The 22,410-nt window shown below is 35.4% G+C and overlaps 1 protein-coding gene across 3 annotated transcripts; it reads left to right on the plus strand.

The window, feature by feature from the left end:
* The first annotated feature begins 914 nt into the window (after positions 1–914).
* On the plus strand, positions 915–6,746 carry LOC131028090 (disease resistance protein TAO1). Of its 3 annotated transcripts, none has more exons than XM_057958310.2 (5): positions 915–1,674; positions 1,836–2,910; positions 3,270–3,581; positions 3,690–5,399; positions 5,491–6,746. In XM_057958310.2, exons 1-5 carry the CDS (start codon positions 1,025–1,027, stop codon positions 5,854–5,856), a joined length of 4,113 nt encoding a protein of 1,370 aa, XP_057814293.2. In that variant the 5' UTR covers positions 915–1,024; the 3' UTR covers positions 5,857–6,746. The 3 variants fall into 3 exon arrangements, with proteins under 3 accessions (XP_057814293.2, XP_057814295.2, XP_057814294.2); XM_057958312.2 differs by lacking the exon at positions 5,491–6,746 and having other exon boundaries at positions 3,690–4,799; positions 4,895–5,055; XM_057958311.2 differs by having other exon boundaries at positions 916–1,674; positions 3,690–5,393; positions 5,491–6,744.
* The last annotated feature ends 15,664 nt before the right edge of the window (positions 6,747–22,410 follow it).

A 22,410-nucleotide genomic window follows, 5' to 3' on the forward strand; every position in this document is an offset into this window, starting at 1 on the left:
TGTTTTTTTTTCGCTATTTTGGTGGGTAGGTGCATTGGCATGTTGAACGGTTTTTTTTTTAATCGTAGAGGAAAACCTAGAATTGTAGGAGGTTGTTGCATCATAAGTACCAAATATGGATTTAACACAATGTCTCCTAAAATTATTACAACGGGGAGGGGAGACATGAACGACTGAGTGAAGGCAGAGTATAAAACAATTATTATTTTATTGTTTACTAATGAAATTTAAATATTTGAATACAAAGCAATTCTGAAAGTCAATTTCTAGTTAGTTTAATTTCATATATTGTCTAAAGAGTACTCACTGTTGATATTTGTGTTTCCTTTAATCCGTCAAACCAGTGTGCTCCAAGCGGTGGATGAATATTTGTCGAGAAATACATTGTATATACAGATTGATGTATTTATAGAGTCTCCAAGCCACCAACACATTCTGAGGCGGCTATGCAGTACAATATCTTAGAAGAGATCAAACAAGATCAAATTTTAATTCAATAAGATATTGCAAATCAATTTTTTTACATGATATCATTTATTTCTCCATTTACGACTACAACTTGTTCACTAAATTAAATGAAACACGAAGCGAAAAGGGGAAGTTATTCACTAATGAATTTATGATCAATTTTGATATTGTTTTACCACTGCAAGTTTTGTTAGAGTTGATATGTTTTACAACTACAAGATTTTTTAAAAGATTTCACATTGATTAGTAATTAGTAATTAGTAAATCACTTTTCTAATTGAAAATGCATTCAATTTCCAACTTGTATGTACCAGCGTGTATTTTTGGGAAGTTTACCAAAGCAGAGTCTAATTTTGCGGCGTGAGACAGATTTGGAATGAAACCTCACGCTAATTAAAATACAAGTCTATTCTCGTTGCCCGAGTTTCGCGCCGCCCACATGAAAGTCAATTTTGGCGTCATTCAGAGTCCGATATTTTTGCGTAAACTTGACGCTACTGAAAATGTCTGAGAAATTTGTTATTTTCAAACAGATAACAGAAGATTACATGTGTTTATGGTAGTTGTGTGTATCCCGCTGCTGATTCAATCCCTGACTCCCGTTAAATCTCCAAGACAGCTTTTTTATTTCATCTATCTTTGTTCCGTTCAGTTCAATTTAATGGAAATGGCATCCTCTTCCGTAGCCAGGCAAAATCAATCTCAATTAGAAAACATTTTTGATGAGCTTGCACCTTTTTCAGCACCTAAATCTACAGAGCCTTGGGACGTTTTTATTAATCACTGTGGACGTGATGTGAAACACACATTGGCCACCACCATCTACCATAAACTTCATTCCATTGGACTGCATGTATTTCTAGATCTGGAAGCCCTTGAGGCTGGTGATTCTATTCCAGCAGAAATACAACACGCTATAGCTAGTGCTACCCTTCAAATTGCCATTTTTTCTCCGACGTATGCCCAATCCCCATGGTGTTTGGCTGAGCTATCTTCCATGCTCAAAACTGGTGCAACAATTATTCCCATTTTCTATCATATTGAGCCCTCTGATCTCAGATGGATTGAGTCAGGAAAAGGAAAATATGCTGATGCATTTTCAGAGCATGAAAAGAAGGGCAGATACACACCAGAAAAGCTTAATGTGTGGAGAAGGGCACTCCGTGACAGTTCATTCATATCAGGGTACACCATCAATAATAACAAGTATGTATTAATTTTCATTTTTCTCTTTTTCATGATGAATAATTGAATATGATCTTAAACATGGATTGAAACATGTATTACTTTTATTTCATTTTTGAAATACTATTTAAGCAGTATAGTGTGTCCTGTTTTAATTTTTGTTTTCGTTTGAAAATGTTTAGGGATGAGGCCACAGTTTTGAAGAATATTGTGAATTGTACATTTCAAATCATGAAAAAAGTTCCATTATGGGTAGCCGAACATCCACTTGGATTGGATGAGCTGATACAAGGCTTCGAATCAGTTGCAGGAGAAGAGAAAGTAAAAATCATGGGGATCGCAGGCATAGGAGGTAGTGGTAAAACCACATTGGCCAAAGAGCTGTTCAACAGGAACTTTTCCTCTTTTGAGAGATGCAGTTTCGTTTTCGATGTGCGAGATGCAGCATCCAGAAATGCTCTGTCTGACAAGCAGAAAAAGCTTCTGGCTGATCTTGGTGTCCATGATTTGCCATTCGACAGTGTAGACGAAGGCAAGATCATTCTTGCAAATCGTCTGAGCTCTCATCGAGCGCTCATAGTGTTAGATGACGTTGATCACATCGACCAACTAAATGCTCTGTTACCCAATAAAGACAACCTTGGATCCCAAAGTATGGTTATTGTAACAACCCGGGAATTGGGTGTCCTTAAATCATGGGGTATCTCCAGCATTTATAAAATGCCAGGACTTAGCATGCCACATGCTGGTCAGTTGTTCTGCTGGCATGCTTTCTTGCAGCCCTTTCCACCTCCTGGATTTGAAGTTCTGGTCCAGAAATTCTTAAAGGCGTGCAATAGCTTGCCTTTGTCACTGAAGGTATTGGGGGCACAGTTATATGGGAAAAAGTCTAGAGATTACTGGAAATCCCAATTAAATAAGATCTTAAGAATATTGCCTGGCGAAATCAAAGAAAGGCTACAAGTTAGCTACGATGCACTCGATGAAGAAGAGAGAGAGATGTTCTTGGATGTAGCTTGTTTTCTCACTGGAGAAAAGAAAAGCAAGGCTGTAGCAGTGTGGGATGGATCGGGTTGGAGTGGCCTGCATGGTATAGAAACACTCCTGAATAAGTGTCTTGTGGAGCTGTTCGATGGGGACAAAAGAATAAGGATGCATGATCACCTTAGGGATATAGGAAGAGAGATTGCAAGCAGACACTCACCATATCGGGTATGGTTTACAGAGCAGATTGTTAACATGAAGAAACATTCCATGGTGAGATTAGTATTGGCAGCCTATTCTGTGTTTTTGGTAGATGCAAATAATCAGATAAATAGAGGGCTGATCAATTACCTTACCTTAGGTATATTTCTGGATTTGATTATGTGAACAATTTTCATCATCAATGTTGCAGATAGAAAATTGTTCACATTATGAAATCCAGAAGTATACCAGAGGAGTTTATCATGGACTATAAAAATTTCATGTTGTTAATAGAGGGCTGATTTCTTATATTGCTTGTTTTCGTTAACCACTGATAAGTGATAACATTAAAAACAAGTTTGTGTTTCTGTCTGCCTCTGTTTTGAGGGAATTTGATTAAAACACTCTGTATGTCTGATTATTTTATTCAGAAAATAAAGTTGCTTCGAGGGATACAACCTGCGGATTCTTTTGTGGCATTCAAAGAGTACAGACTTCAGTTCATGGGAATATCAAGAAGATCATCTAAACGCCTTAGATTCTCCAATGGATTGCAAATTCTTTCTGTCAAAGGAAATGAGTTTACAGAAGAATTTGCACCATTATCAGAAGATCTTGTGTGGCTTCGCTGGGAAGGTTTTCCCTTAAGGAGTCTCCCATCATGGCTTACATTAAAAAATTTAAGTGTTTTAGAGCTTCATAAAGCTGATGAGTTGGAAGAACTGTGGAAGGACAATGTAGAAGTAAGTATTTTGCTTTCGTGGTTCAATAAAATTGCTTCAAAACTTATTATAGGTAAGGCTTTTCTGAATTGAATTGAGTCAATTGACTATAATAATGGTTGCCTGTAGCCTCCTTTGCAATTGAGAGAGCTTATTTTACTGGGTTGCCAAAAATTGCAATGGCTTCCAAGCTCAATAAGAAGTCTTCGGTATCTGAAAAGGCTTGTCGTTTACTTTCATGGTAGCAGTTTGCCAGAAGAGCTCTGTGACCTCCAATCACTGGAGTATGTGCGATTATATTCTCCAGTGCTATCATCGCTACCTACTGCTTTTGGCAATTTAATAAGTTTGAAGAAAATAGAACTGCGGAATTGTGAGCAGTTGAATATTTTGCCTGATTCTTTCAATCAGCTGATACACCTGAAAGATCTAAATATGATAAGTTGTCAAATGCTATCTTCACTACCTATTGATTTTGGCAATTTAATAAGCTTGTGGAATGTAGATTTGTGGTATTGCAAACAGCTGAGCACATTGCCTGATTCTTTCAGTCAGCTGATACACCTACAAATTTTAAATTTAACAGGTTGTGAAATGCTCTGTTCACTACCTGTTGGTTTTGGCAATTTAACAAGCTTGCGGAATGTAAGTCTGGGGAACTGCAAAAAGTTGAGCACCTTGCCTGATTCTTTTAGTCAACTGATATACCTGGAATTTCTAAATTTATCAGGTTGTGAAATGCTATCTTCATTACCTGTTAGCTTTGGCAATCTAATAAGATTGCAGAGTATAAATATTGGCTCTTGCATCCAGTTGAACACATTGCCAGATTCTTTCAAGCAGCTAACAAACCTAATGTCTTTAAATTTGTCAAATTGTAAAATGCTTTTTTCACTACCTACTGGTTTTGGCAATTTAATTTGCTTGCAGAATATAAATCTGAAATCTTGCATCCAGTTGAGAACATTACCAGATTCTTTCAAACAGTTGATAAACCTAGAAGATCTAAATTTGTCAGGCTGTGCAAAGCTTGAATTGAGATCAGATATCATGGAAAACATCAGGAAGCTCAAGGTTTTGAACCTTAGTGATTGCAAGGAATTGGAAGATTTACCTCATCAAATCATATATCAGGAGTCATTGACTAAATTATATCTACAAGGTTGTATCAAGTTAAGAGCTGTACCGACAAACATCAGCAAACTGAGCAAGTTAGATTTGCTAACAATTGAGACTCTGGTATGGAAAAGCTTTCAAACTTCTCTTGTAAACTCATCCTCTTTGAAGAGCATTGAAATTTTAAGTTCCGGAAGTAAAATTGATTCTAATGCCAGGGCTGCTTCCTCACTTAAAACGCTAAAGGAACCTGACATCGAAGACTGCAAACAATTCTCCACGATATCAATTTCCAATGAGACTTTTCCCATCCTTGAAACATTCGTGGTTAGGATGAATCACTACTTCGTGGAGATAGAGACGCTGCCAGTGTCGCTCAAAATTCTAGAAATATACTCTTGCAATTTGCTGAAGAACATCACGTGTATTAAAGATCTGGTAAACCTTGAGGTTCTGACAATATGCGATTGTCTGCAGATAGAAGAACTTTCAAGCTTTGCTGATTTGGTTTCACTAAAAGAATTTAGAATAAGAAATTGCCCCAAAATTGAGAAAATGGAAGGTTTGGAGCACTCAAAGTCATTGAAGGTACTGATCGTGCAAACCTGCTGGAAGGTGCCAGGTATACAGAGTTTAGAGAAAGTGGAACGATTGGAAGAACTGGAGCTCAAATGTGACACCATATCAGCTCTGAAACCTTGTATTCAGTCTATACAGGTGAAGGTATCAAAAACTTTTACAGGTTCAGAGTTTTTCGCTTTATGTTAATGTTCATGTTTATGACTGAATGTTTTGTGAACAATACGATTTGTAGGGTTGTCCAAGGAAGATCTGGATACAAGGCAGAGTGATCCGGCTGGTGAAGCCAATTGTAAACTCTTTGGAATTTCCTGATCTTGCGGTTAGGGAGGTGGAGGAGCTACCTGATGTAGACAAGATTCTAGATGAGTGTGATTTCAATGCTCTTTTGTGCTATGCTGAGGAGATTGATGAGGAGAGAAAAGTGGTACATATATATGTGGTAAATACATGTCCATATGACTATCAAAAGAACTTAGCCAAAAGTTTCTTCCGCATAATTGAAGGAAACTTGCAAGGAAAGAAAGCAATGCTAGTGATGGGCAAAGAAGGAAGAGTTGTGGAGGCCTTTTACCAATTATTGGAATTCCTGGAAGGGTAGGCTTATTTTACATACTCTTAGTCTTGTCTGTTCAGGTGGCACATGTGAGGTCCCCTTAATCCATTCCTTTTGCCAATGCCTGTTTCTACTCACCTAAGTCATCTCGCTAACCATTACATTCACCAGTTAGCCGCCTAGCTCCCACGCATACATCAAACCAAACTCAAACTCACTGTTCCAGTTCCTGCCCAGATTACATTTGTCAGGGTACTCCCAGCCTGTGCCAAAATGGGAACTTTGAAATAGGGTATAGATATCCATATAAGCATAAAGCATACAAGAATTTTGTCAGATGTTGTAGTTGGAAATCCTCTGGTAGACATGTATGCAAAGTGTGGAAGTGTAGACAAGGCATCAGAAAGATATCATCTCATAAAATGCCATGATTGCAGAATATACACAAAATGGATTTGTTTTAAAGGCTTTAGAAAGTTTCAAGCAAATGCAATTGGCAGGATTAGAGGAAGACTCTCCAACATTTACCAGCATCCTCCCTGCTTGTGCCAAAATGGGAGCTTTAGAACAAGGTATGACATCCATCAAAGGATAAAGGACAGGAATTTTGTCAGATGTTGTAGTTGCAACTGCCCTAGAAGACATCTATGCAAAATGTGGAAGCATAGAAAAGGCACATGAACTGTTTGACAGAATGCCTCAGAGATGTCATCTCATGGAATGCCATGAATGTAGGATATCCAAAATGTGGAAGCATGGATCAGACACGTGAACTTTTTAACAAAATGCTTCAAAGAAATGTGTGTGCATGTTTTAAAAAGGCTTTAGAAACTTTCAAGCAAATGCAATTGGCAGGTGTAAAGCTAGACTCTGCAAACTTTGTCAGCATCCATATAGTGTGTGCCAAATTATCATATAAATTTACATATTGAAACTAGAATGTGTAATTAAATGGTTAATTTAACATAGGCAAAAGATAATACAATTAATCAAAACAAAAGAATTATATAAAATGACAAAGGTAATTTTGAGTCATACACTTAAATAAAATTACATATTGAATCTAGAAAGTGTAATTATATGGTTGATCTAACATAGACAAAAGATAGTACAATTAGTCCAAACAAAAGAACCATACAAAATTAGCCTATCTTTTTATTTACTTAAAATGTTCCTCAACGTTTGTTTTTTAGATTTACTCCATCTCCTCCAACTTTTTATTTTATACATATGTAATAATAACAATTCATTTAAATGCCCATAGTATCATAAAATAAGTCTTTGACAAATATCTCAATAGCGTATATATGTAGCTATCTCCATTGCAATCTGTGCGTCTAATTTTTAGAAGCAAACATCATAATCTAGATTTCCAAATACTCAAAACAAAAACAAAACCAAAAGAACTTTCTAGAAACTGAAAATAAAACCTTGCTCCTTCAATATTAGGACAGGTCTGACATGGGATACATTATAATAGTGCGAGTCTATATTTTAGATCATTTAGCGTATGAATAATCTCCACGATAACATTCTCCATATTTGAAATAATGGAAACAATTCACATCTCTCACGGTAATTTCTTTTGCCATAATCTTGGAGATGAATTTCATTGCAGTGTGACAATCAATACATATTTTTTTAACAACTACAATAGTTATATTCTAGAAGTCGTCTACAACTTTTCACTATGATGATAGAAAAATAATTACTTTTCTTTCTTTTCCACATCACTAAGCAATTGTCGTGAATTTGCAAAATACCTGCTTCCTTCATCTCCAAAGCCAATTTCTCCAACTTCGCATAGATCTCCTATCTGTGTGGATGTGATCTGTCTCCGGCCAAAAAAAGCACGTGCCATTTTATGGCCCAAAATCCAACTAAATCCAAGGATCATTTTAATTCCTTAATCTCTCATCAATCTCCTTACCATTTGAACCTCGCACCATCTACCCAGTTCTGCGTAGATGTTTGAGAGAAGAACATACGTGAGACCATCTTTAAGATCAAAATCTAAAAGCACCGTCGCTGTGAATACTCCTAAGCATATATTCATATGTGACTTGCAAACCCACGAAAACACATCCACACAACCACCACAGGTTTAATTGGCATTTGGCATCTTAATGATAAAGTTTAGAGTGTCCTCAAGATAGTAGCATGGGCAAGAAGGTTAACCATGCATAAATAATGATCATTTGTAAGTGTAATGCAATAAGGGTTACTTTGATTGAATCATGTACAGCCCCTAATCCACTAAACCTTCATGGCTCCATGCACATAGAACACATGCAATGCTTGTAATGTCAGGATATATTCCAGAGTGCATCATTAATTCAAAGTTTTTTGAGATCATCCTTGCAAAATCCATTTTGTGTTCATGATGCAATCATTGCATTCCGTGAGACAACATTTCGAGGCATTTTATCAGACAGTTCACGTGCCTCGTCTATGCCAACAAAATTTCCATGCATGTCTACCGGAGCATTTCCAACTATTATATCAAAAAAAATCCCTTCCACTATGCTTTGATGGACATCTATGCCCTGCTCCAAAGCTCCCATTTTGGCAGAGGTGGGGAGGATGCTGGCTTTACAACAGTCAGTTTTAAATTTTCCGGTTAAACCGTGTCACAAATCCATTCTCTGCATACATATTCTGCAATCATGGCATTCCATGAAACCACAATTTTTTTAGGCATTTTGTAAAACAGTTCGCGTGCATTATCTTTGCTTCCACATTTTGCACGCTTCCTACCAGACCAGTTGCAACTACATCATCTGACAAAATTCCTCTATCCTTTATGCTTTGATAGATGTCCAAACCCTGTTCCAAAACTCCCATTTGGCACAGGCTGCGATGATGCTGGCAAAGGTTGCAGAGTTTGGAGTACAACTGCCAATTGCATTTGCTTGAAAGTTTCTAAAGCCTTTTCAGCAAATGCTTGAAAGTTTCTAAAGCCTTGTCAGCAAATCCATTTTGTAAATATCCTGCAATCAGGGCATTCCATGAGAATACATTCCTTAGAGGCATTCTGTTAAACAGTTCGCGTGCCTTATCTATGCTTCCACATTTTGCATATCCTTCAATTGTGGCGTTCCATGAGATGGCATCTCTTCGAGCATTATTTTAAGCAGTTCGCTTGCCTTGTCTATGCTTCTACGTTTTGCATACATATCTAACAGGGCAGTTGCAACTATTACATCTGACAAAATTCCTCTAACCTTGATCGATGTCTATACCCTGTTCCAATGCTCCCATTTTCGCACAGGAGGGAGGATGCTAACAAAAGTTTGCCTAGTTTGGTTTTACACCTGCCAATTGCATTTGCTTGAAAATTCCTAAAACTTTTCAAACAAATCCATTTTTTTTTAAAAACATGAGGGATAGGAAATATAAATTTAAATTATTTTGAAGATAGCAGTTTCCAAAAGAGATAACTTGAGATGAAGATAGAGAGAAATAGATAGAGAGAGGTAGAGGGAGAGTTGAAATAAAAATAGAAAGATAGAGATAAATAGAGAAAGAGAAAAAGAGAGATAGAGATAAATAGAGATATATGTAGCACTATTATAGAGGGATAGAGAGGTAGAGATAAGTATATATGTTATTTATTTTTATTTTAATAATATTGTGTGGAGGAAGCAAGGAAGTTCATTTGGTAAATAGATTTTTATATGAATTACTTATGGGATGTTAAGGCTATTGTTTTATTCATGCATATTAATAGTTGTTTGGTTGCCTCCCATAATGTAATTTTTTCCTTGCCCGATAGTATATTAGGTGAAAATGGAGGCATAGCTAATATTAGGTGAGGACATTATTGTATACATTTTAAATTATAATCCTTATAAAAACAATTTGATATTAGTAATTCAAAGCTTGAAATTTGTTAATTCTTCAAATATATCTTATATTTTTATTTCAAAGATAAAAACAACTTTGCACAAGTTTCCTTGATTTTTGGAATAGGAATTTTGTAATTTATAGATGATTTGGTAATTTGTTATCTAGATAAGTAAAAAATATTTATCTTTTCAAGAAATATTAGAGTACAAATTGAATATCAAAACTGAAATTGATTTATTCAAACTTATTTCTTCATTTTTTCATAATCAAGTGTGAAATTAAATTAATAATTAATATAAAAATTATTATATAATTAAACTTAGAAACAATATTCTGAATTTGTAAAATATAATCTAATTATTATTATTGTAAATATGCACATATTTATTTGAATAGAAAAATAAATAAATAATCGCAAAAAAATAAAATAAAAATATTATCTTTACATTTTTTTGTTTGCCGGACACTCATAGCATACAAATAAAGAAAAATAAAACCCTAAAATAATTAAACTTAAAAAATCATTAATGAGCAAGTAACAAGCGTCTGAGAACACAAAAACTAAAACTGGCAATTATGGGTACATGGAATAAGAATATTGGTCAAAATAATAAACATTGGAAATTGAAGAATATTGGTCAAAATAATAAACATTGGAAATTGAAGAATACTGGAAAAAAAAAGAATTGATAAAGTGACATGTTGTAAATCGTAAGTTTTGAATAAGTTGAACAAGTTTAATAATTTATCATATAGAGATAATTCATTTATCATCAATAAGAGGTCATTGAAATGAAGGATAGGAATATTCATATGTTGGAACTTGTAGATTATATAAACATGAAAAAATGATCAATCGTTAATAGTGTTACAAATAAGTATGTACAATATAATAACAAACACTATGGAATTGAACACATGGTTTACTTTACCTTTGCTTGAATATAACCATTTGCAATGTCCTTGGAATCTCTCAAGCAAATGCAAATTAACATGTATAGATTAGGTCTTAATTTTTATTTTATTTTGCAAAGCTTCCCTATTAAGAGGTTTTGCTTAATTGCATTTTGATTTTTGCAAGAGAATACATAGTTGCATAGTTGATTTCAAACTATAGACAAGAATAATGGCCAAAACAATAATTGATAAAGTGACCTAATGCAAAATTTAATTTTTTGACAAGTTTAATAATTTACCCTATAGAAATCATTCATTTATCACCAATATCTGTCTTTGAAATCGAGGATAAATCAAGGATAGGAAGATTCATATTTTGGAATTTGTAACTTCTAATACTTACAATTTGAGGATCCACTTTCCATTAAGTCTCACTTATAGGATTACTCATGCCATCATACCCAAAAGGTAAACCAATCTTTGAAACTTGGATTAGACACACCACATTAATGATCCGTGACCAATTTCTCGAATCATAGAATTTTGGAGTTCCATATTTTCCTTTACCAAAAATTTCACCTAGTATTATATATCCCTAATCTTGATCCATTTCCTCTACTTTTGTCCATATCATATTTTCCCTAATCTTGATCCATTTCCTCTACTTTTGTCCATATCATATTTTCCCTAATCTTGATCCTACTTCTACATTTAAAAATAATAAGAATGAAAGACTGAAACTATATCAACTAGTTGATAGAAAATAATGAGGAGCCCATTGGAAACAACTCAAGTTGCTATTAGAAGGAACAAAGACCAAATTGAGCACTGCAGATGAAAAGGTTGAAGTGACTAACGTGAAAGCCAGGGGAAGATAGAAGCATAAATTAGGAAAGTGTTAGTCAAGTGTGAATCGGAAGATAACCATTGGAAGAAAAGGGAATGCAAGATCACCGATAGATTCAGTTAAGTGTGACCAACAATCTGAATGCAATAGAGATGACATTATAGGAGACTGCATCTTCAACTCCAAAAAGAGTCTTTTCAAAGGAATTATTTGAAAAAGATAAAGTAAACCTTAAGCACAGAGGAACAATAAAGTCAGAGCGATTACAATTAATAAGAGAGAAATATGGTCGAGCTTTTTAACCTGACGAAAATTGCTCTATACCTTATGCTTTAACAGATGTCGATACATTGTTCCAAATCTTCCATTTTGACACAGGTTGCAGAGTCTAGCTTTATACATGCATTTGGTTGAGAGTTCCAAAAGCCTTTTTAAAAAATCGATTTTGTCAATAATCTGCAATTAGGGCATTCCATGAAAAAACGTTTCTTTGAGGCATTTTTTTAACTGTTCACGTGCTCTATGCTTCCATTTTATGCATATCCTGAAATCATTGCGTTCCACAAAATGACATCTCTTTGAGGCATTCTGTCAAACAGTTCACGCGCTTTTTTCTATATGCTCCCAAATTTTGCAAACATATATACCGTAGCATTTTCAACTATAAAATTTGACAAAAAAATCCCCTTCTATTAAGCTTTGATTGATGTCCATACCCTAATCGAAACCTTCTGTGTTGGCACAGGCAGGGAGGGTGCTGGCAAAGGTTGCAGAACGTGGCTTTACACTTGCCAATTGCATTTGCTTGAAAGTTTTTGAAACCCTTTCAACAAATATTCATTACAAATAACTCATTAATACAAGGTGTAGATTCCTTTCAGAAGCACGAAAAACTCTTTAGCAAATAACTTGGATATTTAAGGTGTTGTCCCTTCCCGAAACATCCAAATATATCATACGAAATAGCAATGTAAGGTGTAGAACCATTTCAAAAACATCCAAACTTCTCATACAAATAACTAAACAATGTTAAGTGTAGATCATTCTTAAAAACTACAACATCCCATACAAATAATCCAACAATGTATGTGTGTAGTCACTCCAGACACATCCAAAATTTTCGTGCACAAATAAACTGACAATTTGAGTTGTAGATTTATTTCAATATGAAGTATGATCTCCTTCCAACAACACCAAAACAAACTTATAAAATTCTAGAGTCCTAGTAACTCAAGCCAAAATTCTTTCAAGTCAAATTTATTATAAAAAATTTAGGCTTGAAAAGAATAGATGGTACAAATTACATAACCATGAGGCCCTTGCTCGAAGATCTCTTATTCTCTTAATGGCTAAACAATAGAAAAAATATTATGCATATAATGTTAAGAAAAGTTCTATAAAAAATATTATGTATATGAATATTATGTCACACATAGATCAAAAGTAGACAAGTTGTGTAGAATAATATAGTCATATGATTAACCCTCTTGGTAATAGAAACAACATTGAGTGGGAAAAACAAGCCAAAAATGCAATGTGAGATCTTGCAAAACCAATTGCTAAATTTGGCACTCCCATCAAATAAGTAGCACCCTTAATCACATATGAGATATGCATATCGACATTCACAATGAAAAAAATGATATCATCATTACCATCATTGTAACAACCAAAAGTAGGGCATAAGTGTTGTTCTATGTTGCTCCTGCAATCTTGATACCCAAGTATATTTCTTGATCATAATTGCGGTACTATTCTGGACTAACTTCTCAAGTTGTTAATGTGATTGACACTTTTGATTCTGTGTTGAATCAATTTTTGTTACAATCTTCCATCCAATTCTTTGTTGGACCTACAAATGTGTTTTAGTCATCTTCACGTCACATTTCAAGCTAAGTGTATCTATGTAGTTATTTGGTCATCTAAGGGCAATAGTAGTCATTATTTATTTTTATGGTCCACACATTGGAAATCTACAACACAAGACAAGTTTAGTAATTCATGAGACATCCATGGTTTAGAAATTGTACTAGTTGTTACTCTCTTATTAGTGTCCGCTTTTTATTGTAAAATATGGGATTAACTGGGGAATAGGAAAAAAATAGGTTTCCCCCTATTAAATGTGATTTAAAAAATTGTTGTTCGACAATTTTGACTTTGTTTTCCCTGTTTCTATAATAAATTTTTATAACTACAATTGTGATTTTTTGGAGTTTTATGTGCTAGATTTGAAAGGAAGAATAACATCCTCTTATTATTCATTCAACACAACAAGCTTAATCAGTCAACATTTATCGCTAAAAATATCTTCACATAATTGGATAATCCCAACCAAAAAAAATCTTTCATATCTAATCAATGATCTAAAATGAACCATACTATGCTCTCTCTCTCTCTCTCTCTCTCTCTCTCTCTCTCTCTCTCTCTCTCTCTCTCTCTCTCTCTCTCTCTCTCTCTCTTGATGAGCCTATCAGTAATGGATGCATAGTTGATTTTAAGTTATAACTTCTTTGTTGAAACCTTTTTGCACAAACTACCAATTGACCTCATCTATTACACAAACATATGCAAAAAAACTAGACCAAAAATTCCCTTGGTTGAAATTCAACAACTCTTCGGTGTACCCATTCCACACCAAGGTGCAATTGCTAGTTAATATTATAGCACTAGTAGTAATGACTTTAAAGTTGTTAGTGGCGATCGTGAATGCTAATAATTAAATGAAAGGTATTCCTTAGATTTATTAAGCAAAAAATCATGTGATGTCATATTAGTGCACCTATAAAGCATGACTTAGTGCACAATTGTCAATCTTCTGTTGGGGTAATTTTGGATACCTCAACAAAAAAAAAACATGTTGATAAGGCATCATATTTGATGATATGGATTTGAAACCTTAGTTATAAGCAAAGGACCTACCAAGTAAGTTGGTGTAAAAAGTGATGATCTAAAATTGCCATATAAGATTTTGAGAGGTGTGAAGTTAGGGTGCTCAACTACTAGATCCTCTCCCCTATTCAACATAGATATGAAACATTTAAATCTTAATGTTTTATTTCCTACTTAAGATGGACACTTACTTTTTTATTTCTTAATCATTTTTTTCTTCAATCATGTAAGTAATCCTCCCAAGAATCAATACTACTTTTTGGAAAACTTTTATACCAATCTCTAGCACCATCTTTTAAGGAACACATAAATAAGCTAACATTATTTTTATCACTCCATGAGGTGATTGTATCCCAAAATCATATCAATTGGTTTTTCGTTGCACAAACAATATAGCTAAATGCAAAGCCTTGATCATGGGACTTAGAATGGCTATCAAATGGTGTATAAAGGAAATTCAAGTTTATGGAGACTCAAAACTCATTATTAGACAAGTAAATGATGATTATCAAACAAAAGATGAGAAACTTCTCCCTTGCAACAAACTTCTCATTATTAATGACCAAAGAGGAGGGTGATAATAAAAACATCAACATGGAGAGCATGATCAAGAAAAAATCTTATTGTTGTGCCTTCACAACTCACACCTCACTTGTTCAATTGGACAAGTGGGGACTCCATTTTTTGTTTTGCCTTTGCCTTATGTCTTTCTTTTGTTTTCCTTATTTCCTTCTTTTTTTTTTTTTCTTGCCCTTTCAAACCTTCAAAGTTCGAGGATGGGAATGTTCCAAGCCAAGCCCATTTGGAGGCTTTGCATGCTCGACCCCCAACCCTTTCTTTATGTCCCTATTCCCTTTGCTTATGTTTGTTGGGCTTCAGGGATGTGTCATCATCAATGCTCAACCCTAATTTTAGCCTTTTAGGGATTGGGCATTAGCAATCTAGGGATCACGTAGCAATACATGACCCTTAAAACCCTGATCCCCAACCATCAAAAGGTGGTCCATTTCCCCTACCTACATATTTTTTGAGCATTTAATGCATTGACATCATCTCTTTTGCCTAGAAAAACCACGATGAAACTTTCATTTCACACATTATAATCAAATCTCTTGAGCACTTTACCGATTCTCCTTGAAAAAAAAACTATTATTCCCTTTCCCAATGCAATTCAATAGATTTGTGAGCTTCATACCGCGAGTAGTAGGTGTTAGGCTTACCAATTTCAAGTTTTGGGTAGGGTTTTTTGTTTTGTGTCTCTGTCTATTGGTTTTCTTTTCATCTTTTCCTTATTTTTTGTGTGTGTTTTGTGCTAGGTGAAGAGTACCAATAGTGGACATAGTTCCAATAATGGATAGGTTTTTGTCAACCCAACCTCCAATTACTAGATTTAAAAGGAGCTAGAAAAATGATAATGAAAAGTGCATTAATAAACATCACAAGCACCAATAATGGATAATGTTTTAGCTTTTTTATCATAATTGGCCCATTTGTGCACCACTACCAAGACATTTATGCATAACTACTAGGTCGTTTGTCCACTACTACTAGCTATTTTGAGTTCTATTTTATTGGCGCAAAGGTGATTATGTATCGGACGACACTTTGAAATGACCACTTTTTGACCTTTGTGCACATAACGAATTCCATAGTGTGCATTGTTACTACCCAAAAGCCAGATCCTTGGTTATAAATAGTTAACTCATAAAAAGAGACAACTAAAAAAAATCAATGTTCGATGTACAGTTTGAGAGTTATAGGTGCACGAAGTTAGCTATGTCTACTTGTGGTACACTTCCCCTTGGGGGTTACCCCATGGGCTTTTTCACCTTTCTTCCCATTTGTTTTCCTTTTGTACCTTAGTGTTGGCTCATGGGAATTTTCCTCTCATCCTTTAATGACTTTAGAAGGGTGTTGTTTGTGTTCACCTTTTTGAGCCCATCGTCCTTGCTATAGTCATGTGTGCCATAGATAAAAAAAGATGCAATAGCTTAGGGTAATGTGAACAATGCTTCCAATTGGGAAAGAAGATTACAAAGAAAGAAATGAATGATATGAAGTCATATCCCTCAACCTATGACCTCATAAACCCAAGGTTTGAAATGCCCCATAAAATGATTTGGTCCAGGTAGGAGAATAAAAGGTAAGTTAGGCTTGGTTGAAACCTTAATTTTGGTCTAGATTAGAGATCATTTAAAATGCAAGCAACAAAAACTTTCCATTTACTTACCCTTGGATTCAAGTAATCTACCAAGCTTCGTCCCTAAACCCTAGGTATATTGAACAAAGCGGGGTTCAATTTTGGGCATGGAGAAAATAATGGATCGGAATAAATTATTGACGGAGTTCATAGAACGATGAGAGAGAAATTTGGGTGTTTGGGAAATCAAAGAATCACAAAGAATGATATGGCCAAATATCCTTGATCCTTGACCCCGACAAGCTTTAGTTTGTTGAAAATCAAGGCATTGAGGGTGCAATATACCCAATCTCGGAAGCTCAGCTTGCAATCCCATACATCAGGTGTTGGGGGTGTCCTATCCCTGCTAACCAAAAGTGTGTCAAGGATGTTTGATCCCCAATCCCTAAAGAATATAAACACCTACATCAGGTGTTGGGGGTGTCCTATCCCTACTAACCAAAAGTGTGTCAAGGATGTTTGATCCCCAATCCCTAAAGAATATAAACGCCTATCTTCTAACAGACTTCGAGAATCTTTCATAGGCCTTTAGATTTGTGTGTAACTTCCATTATTATTTAATGTTTGATTTAGTTTTAGATTCGATTTCAATAAGTGCAATTGGTGATTGATGAATAGGATGTTTGTTTTGGCAAAGTGATATATCATTAATTTGACTCATTTTATGCAGAAATTGTAAAGTCTTCAAATAGAGTTGCATCGTTGAAGCACAAGTTCAATGGATATATTCTCCTCACCAAGCTGGTGTTGGTGGAAAAGAATGTCACAAGCAAAGACCTAGGACATGTGGACTTGGATGAATTCCTCCAAATAATATCAATTTAATTGGAAGGAATTGGGCTACATCTCTAGTTTGGTTCAGGTTGGTGCAGGCTGTAGGTTTCCCCATCTCATTGCAATCTCCAAATTTGGTGGTAGCTTGTGCAAGGAACCACAAACCAGAGGTGTAACATGCCCTTTTGTTCTACCCATTCAATTTACTGTTTTAAATCACATGTGAAAGAAATAGATTACCAACATACAAGTAATAAAAAATTTATTTTTCCATTTCATAAACAAGATGCGTTTTTGAAATAAATCCCATTTCAAATTTTCAATTGCATCATAATTCATTTATAATATCATATTCATAAACATATGAAAGCATTCATATTTTTATTCTCAAATTTCTATTTACTTTAGGAATGTTTGAGTACATACATAACTTCTACAATCTTAATGAAACATAAGAGAAATAAATGGTCTAGATGTCCTTGTTGGCATCCATCCTCAAATTTTGACTGCCAACTATATGAGGAAGAGAATCACTCAAGTGCTTTCCCACCCAACCAAGACTTTGCAGTCCCTCATGCCTCTTCTAATTGAAGTGACCCAACTCTTCAATGAAGAGATTGGTTTTGGGACCTCATTATAATTTCCTTGTGAGCATAGTGTTGTGTCCTACATATCTAGAGCTACCATACATTGGCTATAACCTACATGTATGACATTCCTTGTCTAGTATGTAAACTTGGATCACAGTGAACCAACAATGTAGATAGTGGCAACCTACACTAGTTTTCCCAAAGAATTCATCACCCAATACTTTGAGCGTGAGTCGTATGTCCACCCACTTCATTGCTCAATTCAGTATACTATCCGTTTATTCTATTTCTATTCTCATAAAGATAATAGTAGGCTAACTAACTAGGCTACTCCCATCCATGGATTATCCTAACCCCATGATTAACCAAATCAATAATTTCCACCTACTAAAGATACCCACCATTACACAACTTCTAACATAGCATAATATATACTTATACATATACCCAATCATAAGGATAATAACAAGTTTCTATCAAATTCATGTATACATATTCTATAGGTAAACATAGATCCAATCATTACTTCGCTTAAGCTTCTACAACATCCTTACCTAGAATAATAGCATTCATATACATTACAATATAAAAGGAAAACATAGAATCCTCATGCCTAGATTATAGCTTCTATGAAGATACTGACTCCTAAACACAGTCAGGTTGGCTTCACAACTTATCCACAATCATAGAATCTCACAAGCTCTCAAAGATAACAACTATCCTACTTCCTCACAAAACTTTGACTAACCTCTTCCTCTCACACATGAAGAATAGCGAATAAGCAATGAGCAATTTGCAAAGTAAAAGATGTTTTAAGAAGAAACAGAGATCCTTTAATGTATACATGAATTTGAGAGACTTAATTATATATTTAAGTTCTCAAATTCGCCATCACTCTCTTCCAATGCCACCGCTAAGACTATGTGGCTCCCAATCAACTACAAAGTCGACACATATAAAGTCCAACTTAATTCTACTATGATTAACTCATAATTTACTCAGTCAAATTACGCTTGCCCATAATTTATTATTACTTAAGCAATTTGATTACTAGCTCTTACTAACACATGTTTATTGACTAAGTCCACCTTTACATTAGGCGTAGCTTCTCACTATATTACCCATGTTTAATTGCTATGTGTGTGGATGCACTTACACACATGCACTTGCATTATTAAATGGGGTCGATTTGCTTGGTCAAATGTATTGACCACTATGCATTTCATCTATCCCTTTTAAATGGGATTGATAGACACTTAGCACTTACCTTGTAAAGCACTCACCCTATGTACTTTGTAAAAGGTGCCGGTTTTCCCTATCCATATGGAACTTACCTTATGTTCTCACAACCTTTGCATAGGTTGTGCTAAACACCTATGCACACACCATTATGTGTGGGGGTGAATCATCAATGGTTATGAGGCTTACTCACCTTGGTCAATACCTTGTCGACTATCTCCTTTGCCATGGTCAATATGTAATAAATAAAATGCAATCTGATTCACACACACACACACACACATCCATGTGTGTGTATATGTATATATATGTATATGTATATGTATACATATATATGCAGACACACATATAGTTATATGTATATGTATATGTATATGTATGTATATATATATGCATGTATATGTATATGTATATGTATATATGTATACATATACATATACATATACATATGCATATACATGCATATACATATACATACATATAAATATACATATACATATACATATACATATACATATGTGTGTAGAATCCTAAATTGTACTTCCTTACAATTTGGTCAACATTTGGGGCCCTCACCTTAGTTTTTGTACCTCAATGCTTAATTAAGACCTAATTATGCTTACATCATGCGAATATGGCCTTATTTTCACTTCATACACCATATGGCCCCTTGGTTCCAGCCCTAAAATGGGGTAGGACCAGGGTGTGGTGCCTTGGTCCTCCCTATTTGGGCACCCTTTGAACCCCTTGACCATTTCCAAATTTGAGCAGGAAACCTAGCCCCGTGTCGACCTATGTCAAAAAATTAACATGTTTCTCAATGGACAAGTATATAAGGAGGATTTCCCTTCTCATTTTGATAGATACACATACATATACAAGGATAGAAGGGTGAAATTATAATCACAAGGTATCAAGCATTCAAGCATTCAAGTATTCATCATCAAGGATTCCTAGAGGTCTTCAAAGCTACATAATCTTCATCCATCAATTGTGGAGCAACATTAGATCATTCATATGCAAGCATGTGTGTGTGATTGGGGTTTTGCCATGTTCATGCCATTTCATACAACATATGTGATTACATTCAAGAATCAAAATATCATCACCATTACACTTTACTTAAGTTGACTTAGGGTAATGCATTTCATAGTAGTTTGCATATGAGACACTTAGGGAAGTGTGCACATAGGGATGTTGTATGACGTAGGAGAAATTCCACCTTTTGTGGTCTTATCTTGTTGTTACATTCCACCTTCGGTGGGTGATCCACCTCTTGTAGAATATTTTATTATTTCTCCTACCTACCCTTGTTTCTCATTGAGCCAAATGTCATGATTATGTGCTCACATATCCATATGGCCTTGCCTTCATAAGAAAGCTCATCTACATTATATGTAATTCTAATGATCCAGTTGATATTAATTGCATCTTGATTAGAATACAGTTTATTCGTATCAAATCTATTATCTCTCTTATGTGTTATTCATTGTGCTTGAGATGTTGGCTATATTTGACATGGTATCAAAGCCATTAGGGCTTCACTGAGTGGTATATTTGGAGACATTTTGGAGCATTCATTTTTTAGATCTAGGGAGTTGCACATTTTAGGGGCATCCTATAGCGATTTATACCTCACCATTGTGTCTCGGAGGTTGATTCCATGAATTTTGAGTATAGATTTGCCTGTATTTGGTGAAAAGTGAATTTAAGGCCTTGGAGGAATTTTTTTTTTTGTAAAATGTAAAAGTTCTTATAAAAAAACAATTTAAATTTTTTTTTTTTTTTTTTTTTTTGGGGGGGGGGTGGTATTTCACCCTGTCCCCCATATTGTCTATGTAGTACATAAGGCCTGCATATTTTGTTGGCATATTTTTCGCCAACCACCGTGGATAACCCTGCAATTGCGTACTCTCCCCCGACAACGTCCTTCCTAGCCACGATCTTAGTTGCTACTCCCATCATCTTTCCCAACACCCGTGTTCAACCTTCCCCTAAGCTCCCGTAGTCATTTCTATCGTGCTCCCTTGCCACCCCACTCTCTTATTGCTTGTGGTGACTCCGCTAGCGAACTCTGAACCACTGGCTTCTCTACATTTGTTTCCGCCTACCAGTCCTCAGCTTCGCTAGTGGCCCCATAGACCCGAGGCCACACAACACCTGCCAGACTCCAATAACCACTTGTGCCACATGGTGGCACTCGATTCATCCACACGGACAATACTCTGTGACATGCAATGAACACCCATTGGGTCACGCCTCCAGCATAGTAGCCATGTGGCATCTCTCCATTCGTTCATGCAAGAATATGACAATTACAGTCACCTGCCATCTCATCTATACACCATGTGCCATATCTGAGTGTGCCACATCATTTTAGTTTGTACTGTACGAACATTCCACGCGTGGGGTGCAACGATATGGTGACAGTCATACGACCATCAATTTTAATGTAGTGAAATGCTGACGTCAACTTGCGTCAACACTTTTTTTTGAAAATTTAAGGAACCCCTTGTTAGGGTTCCCACAGATACTGAGAGGGGGGGGTGAATCAGTATCTGACTGGTAATGTGTTTTTCTTAAAACAGAACATGCAGAACATAAAGTAACAGTGTACCGGTATGCAAGAATTAATGTAATTAATAGAATCAAAAACATCCACATGAAAAGAACACCATAACACAAGATGTTTAATGAGGAAACCCAGTGTGGGAAAAACCTCGGTGGGATTTGTGATCCACAATATTCACTTACTGGCCAATAAGAGAATATTACTTACAATATGAGCCTGCACATGCAGGAAGGCCAACTGCCTAGAGCACACTACTCAATAAGAAGTCACACTGACTTACAATGAGGATTATGCAAATCCAATGATCTGTACTGCTTTACAATAGCATCTTCAATGCCAGATTCAGTACCGGTTCTTGCTCTATTCTTTACATATACCCTTGACCTATAATTCACACATTAGGTCTGCCTTATAATTTTTATGCTTCCTATCCATATCCTACAAATGACTACAATGATCTCTTTTATATACAAGAGTCATTTTACAATTTTCCAAGTCGGCTTACAATAATAAACAAAATATTACATATCAAAAATCTTGTCGGCCTTTGTGCCGGTATACATCTTTTCTTCTGTGTCGGTGTACATCTTCTATGCTGGTGCCGGTGTAGAGTGATCTTGTTGATGCCAATGCACTGTCTTGCTTGAATGATGCTTTGTCGATATAGTGTCTTGCCGGTGCCATAGGATTGCAAGGTTGCCTATGTAATGCTTTGCTGGTATAATGTCTTGCCAGTGCCATA

This window comes from Cryptomeria japonica, chromosome 4, assembly GCF_030272615.1.
Source record: "Cryptomeria japonica chromosome 4, Sugi_1.0, whole genome shotgun sequence".
Lineage (NCBI taxonomy): Eukaryota > Viridiplantae > Streptophyta > Pinopsida > Cupressales > Cupressaceae > Cryptomeria > Cryptomeria japonica.

Coding starts and splice junctions, on each gene's coding strand:
- LOC131028090 (XM_057958310.2), top strand. CDS start 1,025: ATGGTAGTTGTGTGTATCCCGCTGCTGATTCAATCCCTGACTCCCGTT. Junction 1,675..1,835: donor TACACCATCAATAATAACAA/GTATGTATTAAT, acceptor GAAAATGTTTAG/GGATGAGGCCACAGTTTTGA. Junction 2,911..3,269: donor ACATGAAGAAACATTCCATG/GTGAGATTAGTA, acceptor TATTTTATTCAG/AAAATAAAGTTGCTTCGAGG.